The sequence below is a fragment of the Poecilia formosa genome, unplaced genomic scaffold (assembly GCF_000485575.1).
Source record: "Poecilia formosa unplaced genomic scaffold, Poecilia_formosa-5.1.2 Scaffold183, whole genome shotgun sequence".
NCBI lineage: Eukaryota > Metazoa > Chordata > Actinopteri > Cyprinodontiformes > Poeciliidae > Poecilia > Poecilia formosa.
The window spans coordinates 519,884-541,199 of record NW_006800122.1 but is presented as its reverse complement, the minus strand read 5'-3'; the positions used below and the strand labels follow the sequence as shown (position 1 = coordinate 541,199).

General features: G+C 39.0%; 1 protein-coding gene across 1 annotated transcript in view; it reads left to right on the top strand.

Moving 5' to 3' along the window:
* dock2 (dedicator of cytokinesis 2) overlaps positions 1-21,316 on the top strand; it is a 110,048-nt gene that overhangs the window by 18,371 nt on the left and 70,361 nt on the right. The window contains exons 21-24 of the mRNA XM_007565798.2: positions 1,661-1,795; positions 4,349-4,457; positions 4,778-4,848; positions 6,641-6,747. Of these exons, the coding sequence (XP_007565860.1) occupies positions 1,661-1,795; positions 4,349-4,457; positions 4,778-4,848; positions 6,641-6,747 (422 nt within the window). The remainder of the gene's footprint in view (positions 1-1,660; positions 1,796-4,348; positions 4,458-4,777; positions 4,849-6,640; positions 6,748-21,316) is intronic.

Below are 21,316 nucleotides of genomic sequence, written 5' to 3'. Positions count from 1 at the left end.
CACAGTTATAAGATGAACCAAACAGAATAAAGTGGATTTATTCTTCACAGTAACAAAATACTCGGAAAGGTCAAATCTAACCGTTCTATAACATTCACATTGATTTTTAGGTGTTGACTGTTTAAAATGTAGCAGCAAATGTTGGATTGATGTATTTCTGTGTTCAAGGGAAAATGTCTGTTGTGGTGGGTGTTTTAGAAGCTGCATTATCCCTTGAATTTAGTTTTTTTTTGTCAAACTAAAATCATTTATTAATGATTGCTGCTGATGTTTTTATCACAGTTAAGACCCATTGGACATTCTCATTATTATTTTTTTTGAGTAAAATGAATCTGTTTGTCATGATAGAATAAAAAAACCCACTAAATACATTATCATCAACAACAACAACAAAAAAACCCACAACAAAACAAACAAGAAAAAAATAAATAAAATGCCAACGTCAGCCTGGCTTCTTTCGACCCAGACATTAACATGACTTTAGCTCTTTGGGATCATCTTGTGAAAACAAAAACCCAGAGAAGAATGACAAAACCTACAGAAGTCCTTCAGAATCTCACTGTAGTGTAGCCTGGAAAGCTTCCACTGAAGTCTGCTTAAAGAAAACAACCTTAGACAAAAAAAACAAAACAAAACAAAAAATCAAAAAAATATATGAATGTGTCTAATTCCTGCCTTCCTAGTTCTTGTTTCCGTTTTTACACCTGGCTTCCCCACTGCTTTTTCCCTCGTCTTCCTCATGGCACGTATTTCTTGTCTCTACCCCATTTGAATATCCGTCTGCTGGCATCAAAACGCAACGATTCCCCTACTTGTGTACTGTGTTCACCCTGTTTAAAAAAGGTCATCGCAGTTTATTGCCTGTCAGCTGAGAGGCTGTTATGTAAAAGTCTTTAACTCCCTCACACCACATTTTAAACTGCTCTAAAAAACCCCCGAAGAAATCCTCTTGCACTGCTTCTTAAGCCAGATGTATGTAAACAACAGTAAATGGTATTATTTTGAGCCCATCTTTTAGGGCCATCATGATGGCGGCGTGCTTAAGTCACAGTTTATTATTCTAATAGAGTCTTGTTGTTTAAAAGGATGAAGGAGTTGTGAACTGGTTTGGAGGTGATTCCCTTTTCAATTTCTTGAAAATGGAGCTTGACAGACAAAAATCTTGACCTTTTCCACTCCCACTGCAGATATATGTTTGCATTTCATGCCATTGAGACGTCTCAGGAGGGGTGTTTGCTGGGGAGCTTTAGGAGGTCATAAACTCTGTGCCTCCCACACCTCTCGCCTGCTGCTCGGAAACACTGAAGTATTTCTATCTGAGACTAAAGACGCCTGTAGGGCGTACATTTGTTGGAGAGATTTCTTTTTTTTTCCCCCCCACAATGCCTCTGAGCTCAAATAAAAATGTCTAAGTCTGACAGGTACATCTGTGAATATACGGATAACTTTTTGGGTTTTATGTCAAAACCACCACCCTCCCAGTTTGTCTGTTTCTCTTTTTTCGTTTCGTCTCTCTGCTTTGTGGATAAGAAAAGAAAAAAAAATTAGCTGGTGGTTAGCTTTTCAAACCTCAGAACATAAAGGAAATGAATTTAAAAAGAAAAGAGGGAGTTGTTTTGATTTATGTCTGTGCTTCTCTGCCTCCTTTATTCTCACACAGAAAGCTGATGTCAGTGTTGAAGCGGTACCTGGATGTGTCTAGCCGTGGAGAACAATGCGAGCCCATACTGCGAACCCTCAAAGCCCTCGAGTACATCTTTAAGTTCATTGTTCGATCACGGATGCTCTACTCCCAGTAGGTTCTTCGTTTTTCTGTCGGTTTTGTTCTTCTATTATCAAGAATTAAAAAAAAATAAAATACAAATTATTGAATTTACAGAGCACTTTGTGACCTGTCGTTGTTCAGGTAATTGCGTTTGACAGCTCTGAGACAAGATGCTGCTGATAACAGCACTAATGTTGCTAATAAGCATTGATGATGAAGTGCAGCAACCAAATGAAAGCTAATCTCAGTGCAGGACTGCAGCCAGAAAACAAACGCCCTGCCAGGGGAGATGCTCTCTGTGCTGGGAGAGCTTCCAGAGCCGCATCATGTAATAAGTGCAAACACTTTAGTTTAAATCGATAGGTCTGCCTTGCCTAGTTATGACAAAGGGTGTTATGATTGCGAACTGCAGAGGGAATATTAGTCAGTGATATTTGCAATTCTGTTTCTGCATATATGTGAGGCAGGTAGGTTTGCAGTTGTGGTAGGGAGGCTTTGTTTTTCAGCAGATTTGAATCTGTTGATTTGCTGATGTGCTGTCTTTTAACATAATATTCAGTCCAAAAGAAACAACTAATCATTTCTGTTTTAGTATGTTTAGTTATTTTAGTAAACCCTGTTTACCTAGAGACAGTAGAAATGGAGAAGATTTTTGTAAACATAATGAGTAACAGAAAACTCCGACTGCCTCTTGATCTTTTTATTATTGGTGAAATGTGAAAATATCATTCACATAAAAAGGACAAAATGCAAAGATGAACTTATTTTTTGAGTGCTTTGAATTCAGGATGTCCCTGTGTGACTTACATGCAGTTTTAGGCATGTATACATTATTACAGAGGTCAGGCTGTTTTATTTCTTTGCATTTATCAACCATTATTTTGGATTGATTGGTTCTATTTACTTTCTGTGCTTTTATTTTATTTATTCTATGTTTTGTTTTATTTTCTAGTAACTATATAGACTATATGTAAAGCTTCATCATCAACAAACTAGTCATTAGTTAGTCATTTGTTATAACTGCTCACACATAAAAGCGAAGAAAACTTGTTCATGGTGCAACTAGAAGATCAGTCACTTGTTTTATTCCCCTTGCTAATGCCGCCCTGGGCAACTGCCCTGTTGGCTCATAGAAAAAACTGCCTCAGGCTTTATCCATATATCAGTCCACCTGTGTTGTCCCATCGCCCCTCCATTATCTGTCTATTCATTTGTTTTCCACATTTGTCTGCCTGTCTATCTGTCCATTTTTCCTTCCTTCATTCATCCCTTCTTTCCTTCCCACAGACATGTAGGAATACTGTTTTCAGTCATGTAGGTCATCACTCTTTTGTGTTTATATCAGAGATGTGCATTTCGAGACCAAATGCGCCGGGTGTTAATTCACCAAATCGAACCTGACAGTCACCTTGTTCCTTTTTTGGATTTTCGTGCTTCCACAAGCATATTTTTAATTAGACAAAGGTTATTTTCTCCAAGACGCAGCCGCTTTTAGCTGACAGTGAACGCGCGTGGTGTTAGTCCACAGCCGAGTGCGATAACACAAACACTGACCCTGATACAACCGGATATCTCTCTAAGCACCCCGTTAAACACAGATAGAGTTCATGGATTAAACAGGACAATGCTTCTGTAATCATAACTATATTCTGCAAAGAGCCCAGTGATAATACCTCTGTGCATTACTGCTTAATCTCACTCCCCCCCGCCCCCCACATGCAAAATTCACTGTGAGCCACTAATCCATCCCTCCAGCTCTCACAATTATAATTAACAAATGCGTAGCACAACTGAGTCACACAAAGAGAGTGAGGAGCAGGAGGGATGGAGAGATAGATTAGAGTAAGACTTGCTAAGAGTTGGTGGAGGAGAAATTTAATAGATCATGACCGGAATGGCTCTTTAAGCAGATTGTAAATGGCAGCGACAAAGATAACCCAGTTTCTTACGTTAATGGTTGTTGTCAACGCAGCGGTCGGTGCCTATAAATATTTACCTTTTACCTTGGCAGCATAATGTCTTGTTAGCATAATAGCGTTCGTGCCTCCCCGTTGTGTATTATGTAACGCGCCGAATTACACGTGTTGCTTTGCTGTATAATTACCCAGGCGGTCTGACTCCAATATTGTCTTTGCACCCAAACTCAAGACTTTAGGTGTGATTTCAGCGCCTGATTGCCGTCGTTATCGAGGTAGCTCTGGCTCCGCTGATTGTTATCACCATCTGGATTCAATTTAGGTTACAGAATAAAAGCCAACATGGTGAAATAATTTACACTTTATAGAAGAAGCAAAGAATTTGGGAAGTCTTCTGTGAGCGTACATTTGTGGCGTTAGAATACAGATAAGGCTCCTTCTATTTTCTCTGTATGTTTGTCTTTCCTTCCAGATTCAGCTTCAATAAATATTTAGCACACCTGTTGTTTTGCCTTATCCTTGCCTTTTAAAAAAGGTTGGTACTCTAACTCTTCTGGCTATCTACCGTGCCCTCTCCCCTTGTGACAGATAATGTTTTATCAAGGTTTTCGTGGAAGACTTTTTTTTTCTTTTTTGCATTTCCATACACTCTCTCCTGTCTTCTCAGGCTCTACGAGGGGAAGGAGCAGGCTGAGTTTGAGGACTCGCTGAGGAGGCTTTTTGAGTCCATCAATAACTTGATGAGAACCGACTACACCACCACGCTCCTGCTCAGGGTAATTACACGTCTTCAAACTTTTCTGTCTCCTTCACTTTTGCTGCGTTTCCTGTCTGTCATTGTGTCATCTTTTCTTCCCCCCGCCCCCCTCCTGGTCTTTTCTGAGTTTGACAACATCGGTGCTCAAATGCTTCAAGTCGTTCCCCTTCTGACTACTTGCATCAAGATATTGAAACAGATCCAGGCACAAAGCAGCGTGGCGGGGAAATGAGATGGATCCATTTTTAAATGCGAAACGAGCCTGTTTGATGACAAAGTCACCTTCCGCAGGGGGCAAACCAGTGATTCTAACGTGTTTTGGTACGTGTGTGTCATCAGGTTGCCGCTCTGAAGTACCTGCCAACAGTACTGCATGACGTCGAGAAAGTTTTCGACGCAAAACTCCTCAGGTGAGCAAGACAAAAAGCAAAAAAAAAAAAAAAACGTACAAGTGTCGTTGAGGTGTGCAGACGAATGGGACGCGTGAGAGCTGTTAGATTTCTCTTTGTTCTGTTCACTGACCTCTGCTCGCCTCATTCACCCACACACCTCTCAGTGCTTAAGCTTTACCCCTTTTAACCAGGAGATATAAATCTCATCAAACTGATGCAGAAACAAGGACAGACACTCTCAACTGCTGTGCTGCCCTTTCCGAGTGGCCTTTGCAACTTTACACTTTTATTTTTCTTTTGTCTCGTAAAAAGCTGGATGACTTGGAGTGGCCTCACTTGACCTCTCCTTGAGCCAAAATCAAACATTTATTGTACTTTTTATCCACAAAATGACATGTTTGCCCATCTCCCCTTCACTTCTTATGCTGTTTTCAGCTTCATATTTTTTAAGCATCTCTTCCTTCATCCTGTGGCGGCGCAACAACTAATAGATCCATTTTCTCGGGATGACCTTTTTACGTTGCAGAAATAAGATATTAACTGTTGTTTTCAGAACTATCTGCGTAGCATTTTGAAGCTTTTTGTCCTTCTAATTTCCTCATTTCACCTTTCTCTGACCTGTGTGTGTCCTTTTTATTGGTTGTGCATTATCTGCAGCCACCTGTTTATCTCTTATAGCTTCAGTATTTTTATTTTTACCACCTGACTCACAGCCGTACACAATATTTCAAAGATACCGAGGTGTAAAGTTGAAAGTCGGGACATCCGTCCTTATATTCTGTCATTCATTTTTCCCTTTCCTTCTTCTGTACATAAATCCTCTTTTCTTTTTTTTTTTCTTTCTTACTTCCTTACGCTCTCATTCACAAACCTATCAGAGCCATCTGAACTTGAAAGTAAGGTCCCCGCTGCATTTTTGATAAGATTTGCCCTCAAGCATTTTCCGCAAGCAAACTGTTTGAATTACAGTCACAGTGCAGGAGGTGGACATCAAAGCGTTCTTATATCCTCTATAGATCCTGCACGTTGTAAACTTAGCTGCAGTCTGATCCGTGTCGTGCTGCTTGCACATATTTTGTCATCTGTGCCCGTGTTTTATTGTCCTTTGCTTGGCATTTCAGATTTTAATTAGATTCGGCTCAGATTATTAGTGGGCCTGATAAGTCTCAGATGGCCGTCTGTGCCTCAGCATGTGCCCACATCGGCTTACGCACATCATAACAGCACACAAACCTTTCTGTCACGAAGGGTGTGTGTTTTATTATTTCACACTGTTAATAAAAGTTATGCCATGTCGGCTGGCAAAAGATGAGAGGAACGGGGGAAAAACGGAGAGAAAGAGAAGCGACAGACGTTTTGCTGTGGTCTGAGTGTTCAGTCTTTTCCAAGTAGCGTCACGGCGACCAACCAGGCTGCTTAACTTGTTTAATTATTGAGAAATTGAATAAGAGGCGTTGGCTTCATTAATGAGCACGCACGCTCCGGCTCATTTGTTTTTATGCGGCAAACGCCGCTCGCCTCGTGGTTCTGGTTCGTGTTTTCTATGTTCTACAAGTGTTTCCTTTAAGTGGGTTCGTGTTTTTTTAACCTTTCAGGTCAGATGACTGAAGCTGGAAATATTAACAAGGTGATTAAAATGCTGATCTTAGCTTTGAACATGGGCAAAGTGTGGCCAGACTACTTAGACAAAAATGAAATGCGATGAAACAAATGCGAATTGTTTGCACCAGATATTTCCAGGAAAACAAACATGTGTTGCTGTTTCCACATGTAATTAATTCTCCTGTCATCCGTTGCTTTCTTCCCTCAGCAAACTGCTGCACGACTTTTACTCCTGCATCCCACCTGAAAAGCTCCAGAAACAGAAGGTTTCCTCCATGACTGAAATCGTCAGCAGCCAGCTCTTCCAGAAACAAGGTGCGTCTCGTTGTTTCGGGTTGTTGTCGCCTGAGCAGCTCGTCGTTAAACGACAGCAGGCCTGATCCTGCGTGGAGAACCAGACACAAACTTGCTTCATGTCAGAAAAATGTTAGCTGATTCTGATTTAAATTCCCAGGAAATCTGTTTATTCCTCGTGGCATTATTTATGAAATTACAAGAAAAGGTCTGTGAAACGTTATCATTATTTCCAACAGAGCAGTTCAGAAGTGTCCCTGCTCCGCTTTATGGCCAGTAAAAATGTTTTTAATTCTGAAACAACGTCTTCATCGTGGTTATTCTGAAGGCTTAATGTTCCATTTTATTGGGGGACTACTCAGTCAAGCATCGTACGTAAAGGAGGATGAGCACTTTGAGCTAATTCATAGCTCAAAATTGAGCCATACTTTTCGTACAGTATTGCTTTATGGCTTGCATGACCCAAATTCATCTGCGCTTTAGACAGAGAAATGGACTCATGTTCAACTCTAGGATACTTAGACGAGCAGATTTAATCCTCATTATAATCAGGTTAAATATTTAACTTCTCTGTGATAAACAATTGCTCATTTAAATTCCCCTCACATCCAGATTTTCATGTTGACTTATATGTGTTTCATATGTTTGGTTATTAAGGATTGCTGCTGTTTTGTGCTCTTGATATTAGATGTAAATACTCTGGAAGCTGATCACAGCGTTTTCCTCGGATTGACTCTGATCAGTTTTTGACGGGTTAAATCAGGTCTTTAATTTTTCATAATAGCAAAATGTGTCAAAGCAATTCTTACCTTGAACCAGCAATTCTTACCTTGAACCATTTACGTGTCATAAATGAGCCGACTGACTGTGCTTTAATGAATTTTTTCTTTCTGATTTAATAAGAAACCTAGGGGACATTTGAACCAAATTCCTGCCCCTTTGAAATTAAACCCCAACATTACCTAAAACATCTGTTTTAGATGCTTTAGTCTTGAGAGATCTCGAACAAAAACCAGAAACCATGAAGCCCTAAAATAGAAAGATAGCATAATAAATATATATTTTATTACTATAGCGACATGCATGTTTATTTTGCTGGAAAGAAATCTGAACTATCTTTTTTTTTTTTTTTAATTCTCCCAATTTTCACTGCATCAACATTAACCATCTAAATCCATATATTTTTATTGCAGTTCAATTTATTTAAGTCATATTTTCTCCACCGACAGTTACAGTTAAACCAACCTAAACCCGTCCTTCCTCACAATCAGTTTTTACATCCAGACCACAGATGTTGGATGTTTATATTCTAACATACGAGTTTAGGCCTATAAGGTTCACCCACAGCCGTATCACAATCAGAGCAACGGGCCCAGTTAGATGCCATCTTATTACAATCAGTCCAAGTGGCACTGTTAATGTTGACCTTCGACTGATGGTAAATGTCTCTACCTGTGATTAACCTGTCTGGAGGTTAAAAATAACAGACCTGAGCAGAGATTTAAAAGGCATCAGTGGCTTCTAACGGAACGATTTCTTCATGTTGTATCGATTCTAAACTCCTGTGTGGACTTTTGAAACGTGGACCATTCTAATACACATGTGTTAATAGAATATCAATCTAATCTATCTCTCTGTTAAGGGAGGTGTATCATCTATTGATTGTTAAAAAAACTAAAAAAAAAAACACAGGGTAGGACGTGTTTCCAGAGCCTTTCGTTTCGACTTTTCTAAACCTGTCTGATTTTAGACTACAACTACCTTATTTTAACACATTTACAAGAGATTTTTTCTCATTGATTCCAAACCTTTAAAGCCTGCCATGCATCAGTGATTCCCTCCTCTCCCTCACAGCCTCCTTTTAGACCTGTTAAAGCCATTTAATTTTCTTGTACCGAGCTGATAAATTGTTGTTTTCCCCACTGAGGTCCAAATAATGATGGATGGGATTGATCAAATGCTGTGATGTTTGTGTACACAATAATTGGAACGATAATTTGACTTCTTTTGTAGACTCTAAAGGGTTGCGGTCGCCAGACGTGGCTTCAAACAGAACCTGGCCTGTGCAAGACGGATTCATAGAAAATCTGATTAGCTGTTCTTGCTTTGTCCATGACTGCATCTCATTGTTTTCGCAGTGGTGGTTAAGGTGCAGCTGCACTGAGGATTTTTGCTAGACTGTCGCTGCAACCCAAATTTGTAGCTAACATGGGCCCAGAATATGGTTCTTTGGTATTGATCGTGGCTCAGATGATTGATTCCCCAGGGGTGCAGCCCTCTGGCTTGCTGACAAAATGCTCTGACTTATACTCTGTCACTGAAAACAGAGGGAGAAAGAAAAAGGCAGAGAAAGGATATACAGAACAAGGAAAACAAAAATCTGCATCAAACTGTCCATGAAGCTATCAAAGAGCACATCAATCTCGGCTAGCAGATATTAAAGTATCTCCGACACAGTATCTGTTCAGATACTGCAATGCTTGTTAATATTCAAGCAAAACCTGGTGAACGACAGATTAGATGTGATAAAGCAGTGAAGGGAAGGGTGGGGTAAATGGATTTGCAGAACAACAAAACAAAATGAGGAATGGAGAGCCAGTGGGCCAGGCAGATGAGCAAAATGTGAGAGGTAGATTACAGATTAATCAAAAAGAAATAAAGGATACAAGAAACATAATGCAACGAGAAAAAAAGAAAGGCGTTTTAGTTGTAAGTTCATACTTTCAGCTAGAAATACCATTTAAACTTTGAGTTTTGAATAGGTTCTAATGTGATAAATATGATAGAGCCTTCGCATACCTTTTCTAAATCTCATAAATACTCTCATTTTATGAGTGTAAGCTGAGCTAGAATGAGAAATAATTAGTCTGATTTAGTGATGGTGAGTCTTTTAGACATAAAAAAACCCTGGTTTTAACTGTAAATGTGATGTACACGAGTGACAGAAATGTCTGAAATTAAAAACAGTCCTAGCTAATGTATCAACAATGTTTATGACACAGATATATACCAAGTCATATACACTTAAAAGTACCATAATTATTTTTAAAAATCTCAGAAAATGTTTTTATATGTTATTCTGGGATTTAACAAAAGCAAATTATTACATACTGGTAAAATTGTTGCATTTTTTTATTTACTTTATGACAATGTGTGGCTCCAACTGTGCATTTTTACCACAACACGTTACATTTTAGGTTTCATGAGTTGAAATCAATTAATTTGTGATGTAGATCGAACTGTTTTTTGTGCAATTTCATTATATTTCATTCAAAACAGGCTAAATAAAAACTATTGGCATGACTGGAATTTGCCGGTTGGTAGCAGCTGATATCATGTCGCCTTTCCTGCATTTTTTTTTTTTGTGCATTACTCTAATTTCATTTTTTTTGTATCTATCTGCTTTTTCCATTTCAGTCCCAGCTTTCCCAAATGAGGGCTGACACTCAGTCTAATTGAGATGCATTTTAGTGTTGGGATGCTAATCAGCGGGCTTGTATAGTCACAGACCCTTCGTTCAGCAGACAGAATGTATGCAGCAGACTTAAATTACATATTTATAATAGCTAATGGCCTGGTGTCCTATCACTGCACAGTAATGCATATTTAATATCCCCACCTGTCTGTCCAAATAGACCTGCCAAGCTCACTCTTCAGGGAAAAATATCGAATCCACTGACTCCCCTCGCTGCGGAAGGGGATGCTGTGTTGAGTGGGGAACGGTTGCTGCTTCAGATTTGACTCAGCAGCACAAGTTTGTTTTTCCTGCGCTTGTGTGCTGCTACTGCACAAGTTCAAGAGGTGTTTTCTCTCTATGCGTGTCATTTCCTGCCAACTAACTTGCACGGTTCTTTTTGCAAAATCTCAAACAAACGGCAGGTTTCGTGAGAGGTGAAGTGTGGAAATAAAACGCATTCTGAACAAGAGTGGATCTGATTAGACATCTGTGAAAGTCAGAGTAGTGTAGCTCCCTGAATAACATATGTAGCATTATCTTAAAATTATATATGACATTCCTTGTTTTTTTTTCTTAGTAGTTAAGTTCAAGAGTATTTTTTTATGTCTATATGGATTCATGAATGAGTCAATTTCCCCCCTTTAATTCCAGTTTTAAATATTGATACCTCTGTCCATCTTATTAATGTTATTTGCTCCTGTGCTTGACTTTATTATGACCGGTTTTATCCGGGGGCAGTATTTGAAGAGATTTAGACTCTTTGCCCCACACTCACTCAGAAATGCTCATTGGACTTATTCAGCACACGCTCCAGGGATTAAAAGTCTTGGCAAGCACATAGTGTATCTCCACACAGACATGCTCAATATGTACATGCTCATGCCAGTCCACATGCGCCGACAGACATGTGCATCCTGTCATGTGGGTTAATCTGGCTTTGAGACCAAATTAAATTCACAAGGCGCATTATGGCTCAATTCGGGCAAATTATCATTTCATCAGGCAATCACCGAGACAGATTGAGAGCATCAACTCTGATGAAGTGAAAAAAAAAGAACGAGAGATCAAAGAGGACATGAAGTAAATGCAAAGGATGAGTCAGTTGTTGTTTTTTTTAGCCTTTCCGCTGAACAAAGTGAGTCAAATTCAGTCCACGCAGTCTTTTTTTTTCTACTACAATCTGCCTTGTTGTATAAACATGAGCAGTTGAAAACAAACTGAACATAAAGTAAGACAGAGAGAGGCTTAAAGATATTCACACAATTTGACCTGTCGCATGTTTTGCCTCCTTACACCTTCAGCGTATGATATAATATTTTTTGACAGAGAAAAACAAGGCAGTGTCTGACTTTAAATTGGTTACATTGTTTTATTTTGTTTTGTTTTGTTTTTTTCAAATAATAATCTGAAAATTGACAGTTTGAGTTAGGTGAGTAAGAGTGTCAGATAAGTAGTTAAACAGCCAATCGATACTTTCATCGAGCTGCAGGTCCACAGCCCCAGTGGGAAGATCTGTCAACGGGACAAGTAGTTATGTGCTTCACGAATCTGGCTTTAATAGATGAATGGCAAGATGAGAGAAACTCATATAAAGTTTGGTAAAAAAATTGATACTCATTTCTCCCTGAACACAGTACTCCATCGCTCTCCATGATAGTGGCAGCATCATGCTGTTGGCATAGATATACAGAGCAAACTAAGGGACAATTGCAGGTTAAACCCTGTTAGAGAACACTGAAGACATGAGACTGGGGTCAAAGGTCTTCTGGCAGTAGAGCAACTCCAAACATAGTCAAGGCATAGTCATATCTTTAAAATGCCCCCAAGCTACAGACAATTTAAAATTTACAGCACTACTTGAAGTGTCCTCTTAGGTCTAAATGACATTGACATATAAATGTCATTTATATGTCAATGTCATTTAAACTTAATAGTGTCCTATTAGGTCTAAATGACATTAACATATAAAAAAACGGTAAGTATTTCAGTCTGTATGTGCAAAACCGATAGACATGCCATAACTAACGATTAGGTTGTGTGTGTGTTGGAAAGATCAAAATGTTTGATTCCAACTTCCTCCAGAATGAGTGGAATATTTGAAGAGATATGAACACGTTTGGGAATCATGATAATGTCAAACTAACGCAAAAAATAACTCGCATTGCTGAAAAATTAGATCCTGGCTGCATTATTATTTATTATTATTATTTTTTATTTTTTTTTAATCTTTTATCAATTAGTATAAAAGGCAGCAGAGTCATTACTTGAATTACTTTTGTTCTACTGCCACACGTCACAGAACACTGTTGACACCAGCATGTGTATTTCCCCTGATTTAATTACTTAGTAGAGGTGTACAAGTGTTTGATGAATATGGGTGAATGATGCACTGTAGAGTTATTATTTTTCAGGATTTAATCATCGCTGAGTGTTCACAGTTCACAGTTGTGCCTAGTTTCTCTATCAGCAATATTGATATGTCACCGTAGGCCTACTTGTTTGCTCTAAAACAGCTACAAGTGCAAAAATAACCTCGCAACTTTGTGTGTTCTGCCTACAAAAACATAAATCTTCAATGCTCACTTTTTATCAAGGGACATTATGGTTGTGATATGCTACATATAAAGGTTGAGCTTATACCTTAGCAAGTGTACGCAAGGCACCTCAAGAGTCTTGCAATTACTGTGATGTATTTCTAGCACTTGCCATATCAACGCAGCAGCTTGAGCTGTAATTTCAAATCTGTCTTCTGAACTGCAGCAGTGAGCGTGTGGGCAGGAGCGTATGTAACAGGTTGCTTGTTCGCCAGAGAGCTCTTCTGTGCATCATGGTGCATTTGTAAGTCGAAATCAGAGCTGGAATCATAACACAGACGTCAAATTACAGTCCCTGCAGGCTGTCGCAAATTACTTCTCTCTGCTCTGTCACATTTTCCTGCTTATGAGCCGACTTGTATTTAGTTGACATTCCATTCTTTCCCCTTCCCTATTTTTGTAGTAAATGCAGAATGACAACATATTAGCATTTGCTGTATCACTGCAAGGTTCAGGCTATGCACAGACGCGCATCAAGAGTGATGGCGAATTCTCCAGAGGGCCATAAACGTAAATGACGTTCAAGTAGTGACGTATTTGTAAAAGTCTTATGCCGTGGTTTGACAGCAGTCGAGCCATCTGCTGCATGTGATTTTAAAATGTTGCTCAAGCCGACCCAAAATAGCTGCACTTATTGTGGAGCTTTGGCTTGATGGGCTTAGAAGGTTAATGAGAGTGGAAGAGGTAGTGGCTGTCATTCAATCTCTGTAGAGCCCTCAGTTTGGGAGGATGTGATCGGACAAAACGAGGGATGGATGAGACTAATGGAGTAAAGTGAAGGGAGTTTAATCATTTTGGGAAATGCCTCTGCCTCACACCTTCCTTCCGTCTCATTTATATTCCCGTTGCCTGAGCCTGTGGGGCGATTTCAGTGGAAACTGAATGCAGACAAGGACAGCAGAGGGACATGACGTGGGAATATAATTCATGTGGTACAGATGTGCAAATGTGTCAATGTTACACACAGATGGGAGGCAAAGTTACGCAGAGCTCCCGTTTTGGTCTGAAGCCGTCTTAGATCAATTTCCCAGCTTAGAGGAGCGCATTGTTACAGAGAGTGCTAAAAGCCAAACGTCCCATTGGATGCTCACTTATTGTCCAACAGCAGCAATGACAGACAAACTGGATCTACTTCGCTAATATATCATGAGCAGAGATTTAGGGCTTCAGCATAAGTGCCTTGCCCTGTTATTCAATCAGAACACACACAAAGCTGGATTTGATAAGAAAGATCAGATACAGGCTTAGCTAGAGCCAGCAGCTTTGTGACATAATGCTTTCTGGTTGTGGAATAAATCAACTCATCTGCCAAGGCATTGACTTGCTAGATACATTGAATTCGTCTACTACTAACCCGCTTTGGTCTAGGTTAAAATAACTAATTATGCTAACAGATTAAAAGGTATCAAAGTGTTGGTATTTAATAGATTGAACGAGGAGATTGAACAATTAAAAGGTGGAGTTGCACTAAAACAGGTAAAAAATAAATTAAAACTAAAAAATCTCCATAATTAAACTGTTTTACATTTTGACATTGTACAACTAAATTGTTTCATTTATTTTATTGGGATTTCATGCGACACACAACAGAATACATATAGTTCTCAAGTATTAATACAAAGAAAGCTGTTCTATGAAGGCCTGTGAACAAACAAGATCTAAAAGACCCCAAAACACACCAGATAGGTCAGAGGTCATTTGTGGAAAAGTTAAAGCGTTGTTGTATTATATTGAGCAATATCCCAAGCTTAGAAAATATTATGGAGCTCTCTCCCATTAATTAGCCGAAAAGAGAGCGTAACACAACTACAGACCTAAGCTAACAGGCCAGGCTGGGAAAAAAAATAAAAATAAATGAAAAGAAAAAGGCCAGAGGCTCGTAATAAAAATGGAGGAGCTGCAGAGATCCACAGAATATGCTGACAGAACAAGTTGTTCCCTCAAAAAATCAGATCTTTTACAGAAAAACTTTAAAACAAAGTCATAAGAAGTTGAAGAAAGTCAGAAGAAGTGTGTGCAGTTTGCTACAAGCTGCGTAAGATACTCAAAAAATGTGTAAAATAGTAATCACACGAGACCATAATTGAACGTTTCAGCTAAATGCAAAACACCATGTGGAGTCAAAATGATCACTTCATACCAGCCCAACACACTATCATTACAGTCAAAAATGATGGGTTGATAATGCTGAGGGGATGCTGCTCTTCAGTGGAAAGCAGGATGTTGAAGGGAAGATGGATGGAGCTGAAAACAGAACAATCATGGATGGAAACCTGTCAGAGGGAGCAAAAGACCTGAGCTGAGTGGAGAGGTTCACCTTCTGACAAGACCATAAAAAAAATGTCTATGTCTACAAGTAGTTGCTTTAAAGAATATTATTGTGTTAAAATGACCTAAATGAACAACTTATCTAAATCAGATTTGACGGGTGTTATTGATCTAAGCTGACCAGTTTGGAGATATTTTCAAAAGTAAAAAGGCAAAAAAAAAAGAAAAGAAAAAAGAAGAAGAATTGTCCTGAAATTCAAAGAAGGTGCAGTTATAATGTCCCTAAAATACTTGCAGCCTTTGTTTCAGCACACAGTGGTTGTAAAAAGTCCCGATTCAAGGTGACCGGAGATGCATGAATTCATACTTTCCACACTTTTCTTACAGTTAACAGGTATGGACTTGCAAAATGTACATATTGTTTTGTTTAGCCATCTCATTGCATTTGTTGTCCTCAAGTGACAAACTGTGAAAAGATTTAATGGCAATTATTTTTTTATTTTATTTATTTTTTTGCAAGGTATTGTATGAATGACTAAACGAATAGTAAAAGAAACAAGTGACAAAACAAGCGCGGAGCCTTCTCGTTTACTGAACCACACTCCTTTCTGTCGCTAACTTTGCAACAGCATAATGTGCAAAACATGACAGCGAGTCATGACGAACAGCTGTTTAATTCAAGAAAGCATCCTTTGAAGCCACTATTGAATGCGATTCTGCTGTCACCGTTTGGTCTGCCTAGTCTTATCAACATCATAGCAGCAAATACAGTTAAAAAATGTCCTTTAAAGCATCATTGCCAGTTTGTATTAACGTCATTGACTTGTTTGCAGTTTTAGGCAGTTCCTTCACAAAACAATATGATGTCCTCCGTTAACATTCTACGCCATCTTTTCTTCCTTTGACAAATAATGCATGTCAGTGTCAGCAAAGTCCACAAACGGATGAAATGTGTGACTTCAAATGCAGAGCGGCACCTTAAGACGGTGCAAGGGGGAAAAGTAAGAAAGGAGAGAGGAATACAAATGAAAAATGGAGGGAGAATGGATGATAGGAAACACCCACAGTGACATGAAAGAGACATTTAGTCATTGCAGGGCGAGACGACATTTGGCATGGTCCCATCCCCCTTTCAACTCAGAAGATTTACTTGTCGCCGTGCCTCTGAACCTCCTCATTATCATCTTCCCTATCACTCTATCTTTCCGACAGCAGAGAATGACAGCCAAAGGAGGGATGAGACAGGGATGGAGAGACAGAGGAGGGAAAGTCTGATTTACATACCTCTTAGAAACTGAGATTGCGTCTCATTATTGCGTGCTATAGATTATTGTGTTTGGCAGAAAAAAAGGTGAAAAAAAAAAAAAAAAAAAAGGAAGCGAGAAGCAATGAGCTGGCTCCTGAGCCATCAAAGCTCCTCTCTGTGTGTGGCGACAAGCCAACGCCGGCGACTGTCTGCCGTTTCAAACTTGGTAACCCAAACACATAACCGCGCGTTCACACATCAAGAAACACATCCAAGCGTTTACACATCAAATCGCAACAAAGCATCCACATCAGACACAGACAGAGTGATTCAGACCGGGCACAATACGCTGGAATTAATAATCACCATCTGGGCTTAAGGTTGGAAAAAAAAAAAAAATAGACATTTTGATTTGAATGTAAATGAGTCCACAAGGTTCTGTTGGTGTAGGCTTTGTCCTGCATATCCGCACCTGTGTGTATGCCCTTAATTGTGCAGTGATCTGTGCAGATCCACACCGGTGTGTTGCCACAAACAACACACTGATACAATTTATTGAAAGCCAGAAACGAGTAAAATTCATTCCTGTGTTTGAGGCAAGATCCTGATTTCCATTTATCTGTCGGGGCAGGTTGGCGAAGCTTTCTTCCACAGCATGGCTGAATTGATTTATTGCGCTGTTGCACCACAGGCAATGACCTGCAACATGTAAGTAAATCACGCAGGCAAGAGGAACGTAGAAGTGCTGGAATGTTTCAAAGCGCATGCATTAGTGAATTAACCAACATTCACTTCAGTTAGAGACGGAGCACAACGCTTTCTTTAAAAAGTTTATAAATATATTTAATTAGACAAATATATGACCTGTCCAGATTGTATCCCACCTTTCGACCACTGGGCGCTGGAGAGCCCCCATGAAACCGCGCGGGATTTGAACTGGTATAGAAAATAGGTGGATATTAGAATGTGCTCCGTCAAGCTGGGTTCCAGTGCATTCTAATTGTTCGCACTGTCGCCTTGCAATAAGAAGGTCCATATGTTTAGATCCTTTCCATTGTCTTTATTGGTGGAGTTTGGATGTAAGTGCATATCTTTTGTGTGGTATTCCAGTCCAGAAACTACAACGCAAAAAATGCATTGTTGGGTTGAACTGACTGCACAAAACAGCTCTGCGTTGTGTGTGTGTTCATATTTTTCATCTTGTGTGTCTGTGTTACCCTGTGATGGACTAGCATCCTGTCCAGAGTGAACTCTGGGTCTTCATCATTGCCTGCTGCTGACTTGCACTGACGAGCCTGTGACCCTTTAAGATCGAGCAGGAATAGAAAATGGAAGGATTGATGTCAGAATCTGTGGCCGAAGTGGTAAATGGTGTGCATGTTCATTTGTTGCACCTTGAGGGTGGGGACCATTTTCTCACCCGGTCACAGCAGAGAAAAACACCATCTGTAGAAATGAGGCATTTTCTATGTCTCGGTTCTGCATGAGACATAGACAGAACCAGCAGTTTTGCAGTTGTAGAAATGAATAAGTTAGCCGCGTAAAATAAATACATGGACAGTATGGATTCTTTCTACCTGTGTCTATGGAATGTTTAATCTTTTTCATATCCTGGTTCTTCCCTTTAATCGCCCCTTTCTACGCAGGTTAAGACTCTTAGGAAATCTCTCTTTTTTGCATCTTTGCACCATTACAAATTAGTAGCCTGTGGGCCTGTGCAAGTACAGCTTAAGTTTATGGGATCAGGAGATACAGTGTGCAGCCTTTCCAAAAGAAGTGGCAGATGTTTTTACAATATGTTATATTTTACAACATATTGTAAACCACCTGAGTTAGACAAGAAACCATTTAAAAATACTTGACATTCATAGTATGTTTATCCCCACTTTGTGAAGGAAATAATCCCATAGCTGGTGGTTGAAAGCATAGTGTGTAAGTATTTCTTGTTTCAGTCAGAAATAGATCTTTATTTGCTAGTTATAATATGTAAATGTTTACATATTTATAATTTCAGGAGCCTTAATAAGATTCTCAAATATTATTTATGCTCTTGACTCTCAAATCTCTCAAATAAGGATGCCCGACATAAGTAAACTAAAAGAGCATTTATAAATGATTGGTTCTGTGACATTTAGAACTGCAAGCAGATGCGGACTAAAGGAAATACTTTTGATTGTTCAAAGAAGCTTACCACAAGTTTTGGCTGTTTCATCAGTGTTATTAACGTCGCTTGTTAGATTGATGAAAAATGCAAGTACTTGCATTCTACATAGGCTCTGTCAAAACGCTTTTCTTTGTGGAGCTGATTGTGGACAGAGAAATTACAGTGGTGCAAAATGTTTCTGCTGCAGGTGAGGGCTGCATGATTGTACAGCATAAATATTAACCAACGTTATGCTAATCACCTTTGAAATCAGTGGTTTTATGAGAAATGGGTCACTGCAGTCCTTGTACACTGCTACTACATTTTTGTTGTGCCACATCTTTTATTTTTGTTATTTTTTATTTTTATTTTATTAGTCATTTCAGCAGTTTGTCAGCGCACAACAAATTAAAGCTGACTTTTTCGTGACCAGAGTAGGAGCAAGAAGAGCATAAATACAATCCAAGCTATCTGTTGAAAGTTTAAAGTGGAATCACATGTTGTATCTACTGCCCTCGGTTTGTTTTCTATTACCGGAGCACACATTCTTGTTTGATTGTGATAAGATAAAATTTCAACTAGAAATTGAAATTGAATCGGCTGAACAATCTGTCGTTCAAGTTTGCGAAATGAGTTGTTGCAAATAATTTTTGCCAAGTTGAAATGTTGAAGAACAAAATGTATAAATTTAGAGGTCCTGGTTTGCAGCCTTCATACACACACACACACACACACACACACCTACACACACACACGCACACGCACACACACACACACACACACACACTCTTCTAATCACAACACCCCAAAAGTAACAGCTGGGTTTGATTGTTACGTCAGTGTAACTGAAACAGGTGAAGCCGGGTTTACTTTCGCCGCCGTGGAACAAAGCGTGCAGGTCCGTAGATTCAGAGTTACATCCTCCCCTGAAGGCAGACGGATTAATACTTAAGCTCAAAACAACAGTGGCATGAAGCACAACCCACCGTGTTGTATCTGGAAGGGCAAAAGATGAATTTCTGCCGTGGTGGATTAACCAGATTTAGCAGGGTTTCTAGGTAAATAGTCAGCTGGTAGCATCTCAGGCATTAGCTGCTGTCAACAATTACCCATCCAGGAGGAACACCTTTGCATATAGAAATGAGTGACATGGTTCAAGTTGTTCATCTTGCTGAAACAGACACACTATTTTTCAAATGCTTTAATTGAATATGGAAATGTTCATGTTTTATGTGGACTTTATAGACATTTTTTCAGTCTAAATTGAAAAATGTACAGAGTTTGTGGAGAGGGGCGTGGTGGATTTGGTGTGGATTTGCTGGGTTGCTCGCGGTTCTAGTTATTTAGTTGTGCCTTTATGTTGTTTTAAAATGATACACATCAGATTTTTTTTCTGTCTCTGCTCGACTTATTTAAAAGTGTTCCATCTGAGGTCTTGGAGGTCTTCAGTCAGTCATCTATTTTCTGATCCCTTAGCGATTCGCTTTTATGACTTTGTGTTGCTGAGATTAGTTTGCGTTGAGGGTCCAGCAGCAGGCAATGAAGGCTTTTGCTCAGTTAATAATGGGCCTAATGAGCATGAGCCCAAATGAGCTTTTAATGGTCTCTGTCTACCTAAGGCTGCAGAAAGAGGCATGGGGTGGATGATGTGAAGTAGCAGAAAGATGGAGAAGGAAGACATGCAGGGGAGGGGTCAGGGCTGTGAGAGGGATCAGTTATTCATAAACACATTGGGGAATATATGTCGTTTCTACTTGTAAACAGATAATAAATATTTTCTGCTGACAGATTGCGTTCACACTCGCTCGTAACGGGCTTTAGTTCTGCTGACTTCAAAAAACATTAAAAGGATAGCCTTGTTAAAGGAGCATTACACTCATTTCTACTGGCAACGAGCTCTGCGGTTCTTGTTTGCTGTGAGCTTGTAGTGCACGAAGGCAGCTCTTACTGGAAATGGGGCAGCTTTTTTCAGACCTTTTGGGAGACTATAAGCTCAAAGTTTTTGCAATATGTTTTCAACATAATTCAGACTTTAAACTTGTTAAACATAAGTGACGCCTGAGCTGAAAACACATGATTTTTTTTGATGATGATACTTCAGTTTTTAGGCGTTAATACTGATAAAGTTACTTTGTGAACTCTTAATCCATACTTTGATGCATTTGTTCATCTGACTGCAACTCTCATCTGGAAGGCAAACATTATTTATTTTTCATTTGGAAAAAAAAAAGAATCTCTAACAAACAAAGGCAAAAAAGATCAAAATCTAAAATCTATGTCATAGCTGTGGATAAAGGTTGCACGTGTAAATTAAAACAAATCATGGAACAAAAATAAACAGCAAAACCAGCCCAGCGTACCAAATTTAATTTGTTATACAAAAACTGAAGCATCTGTTTTTCCCTTTGTTACCGTCAAATCTAGACACTTTACCATATGAAAAGATGTTTTAATTATTACTTTATTTCTCTGTAATTGAAGAGCATTCTGCACTAAATGTTGTTAATGTGATGTAAATGGCCAATTTCACATTTTTACAAATTACCTGTTCTATCAATACATCAGCCAAATTATGAGAAGGTAACAGACCTCAGATATGCATAAATCTGAGAAGTGCAATTTTCTGTGTTAAAATGTCTATATTTTGTTTTCTGAGAAACGTACAATTTAATGTAAATAAAACAAATGAAATACATTCTTTTAACAAAAAAATTGACCAAGCAGCCATGCATTTTGTTGGCAAGTAGAATTTCAGAAACATGACAGTATTGGGTGTAAATTATGTCATTTAATTTGTCACACATTTACAATAATGGCCATATCTTACTCAGTTGTGTTATTATATATTAAATGTGCTATTTGGGGTTTGCAATGTTAAGTTC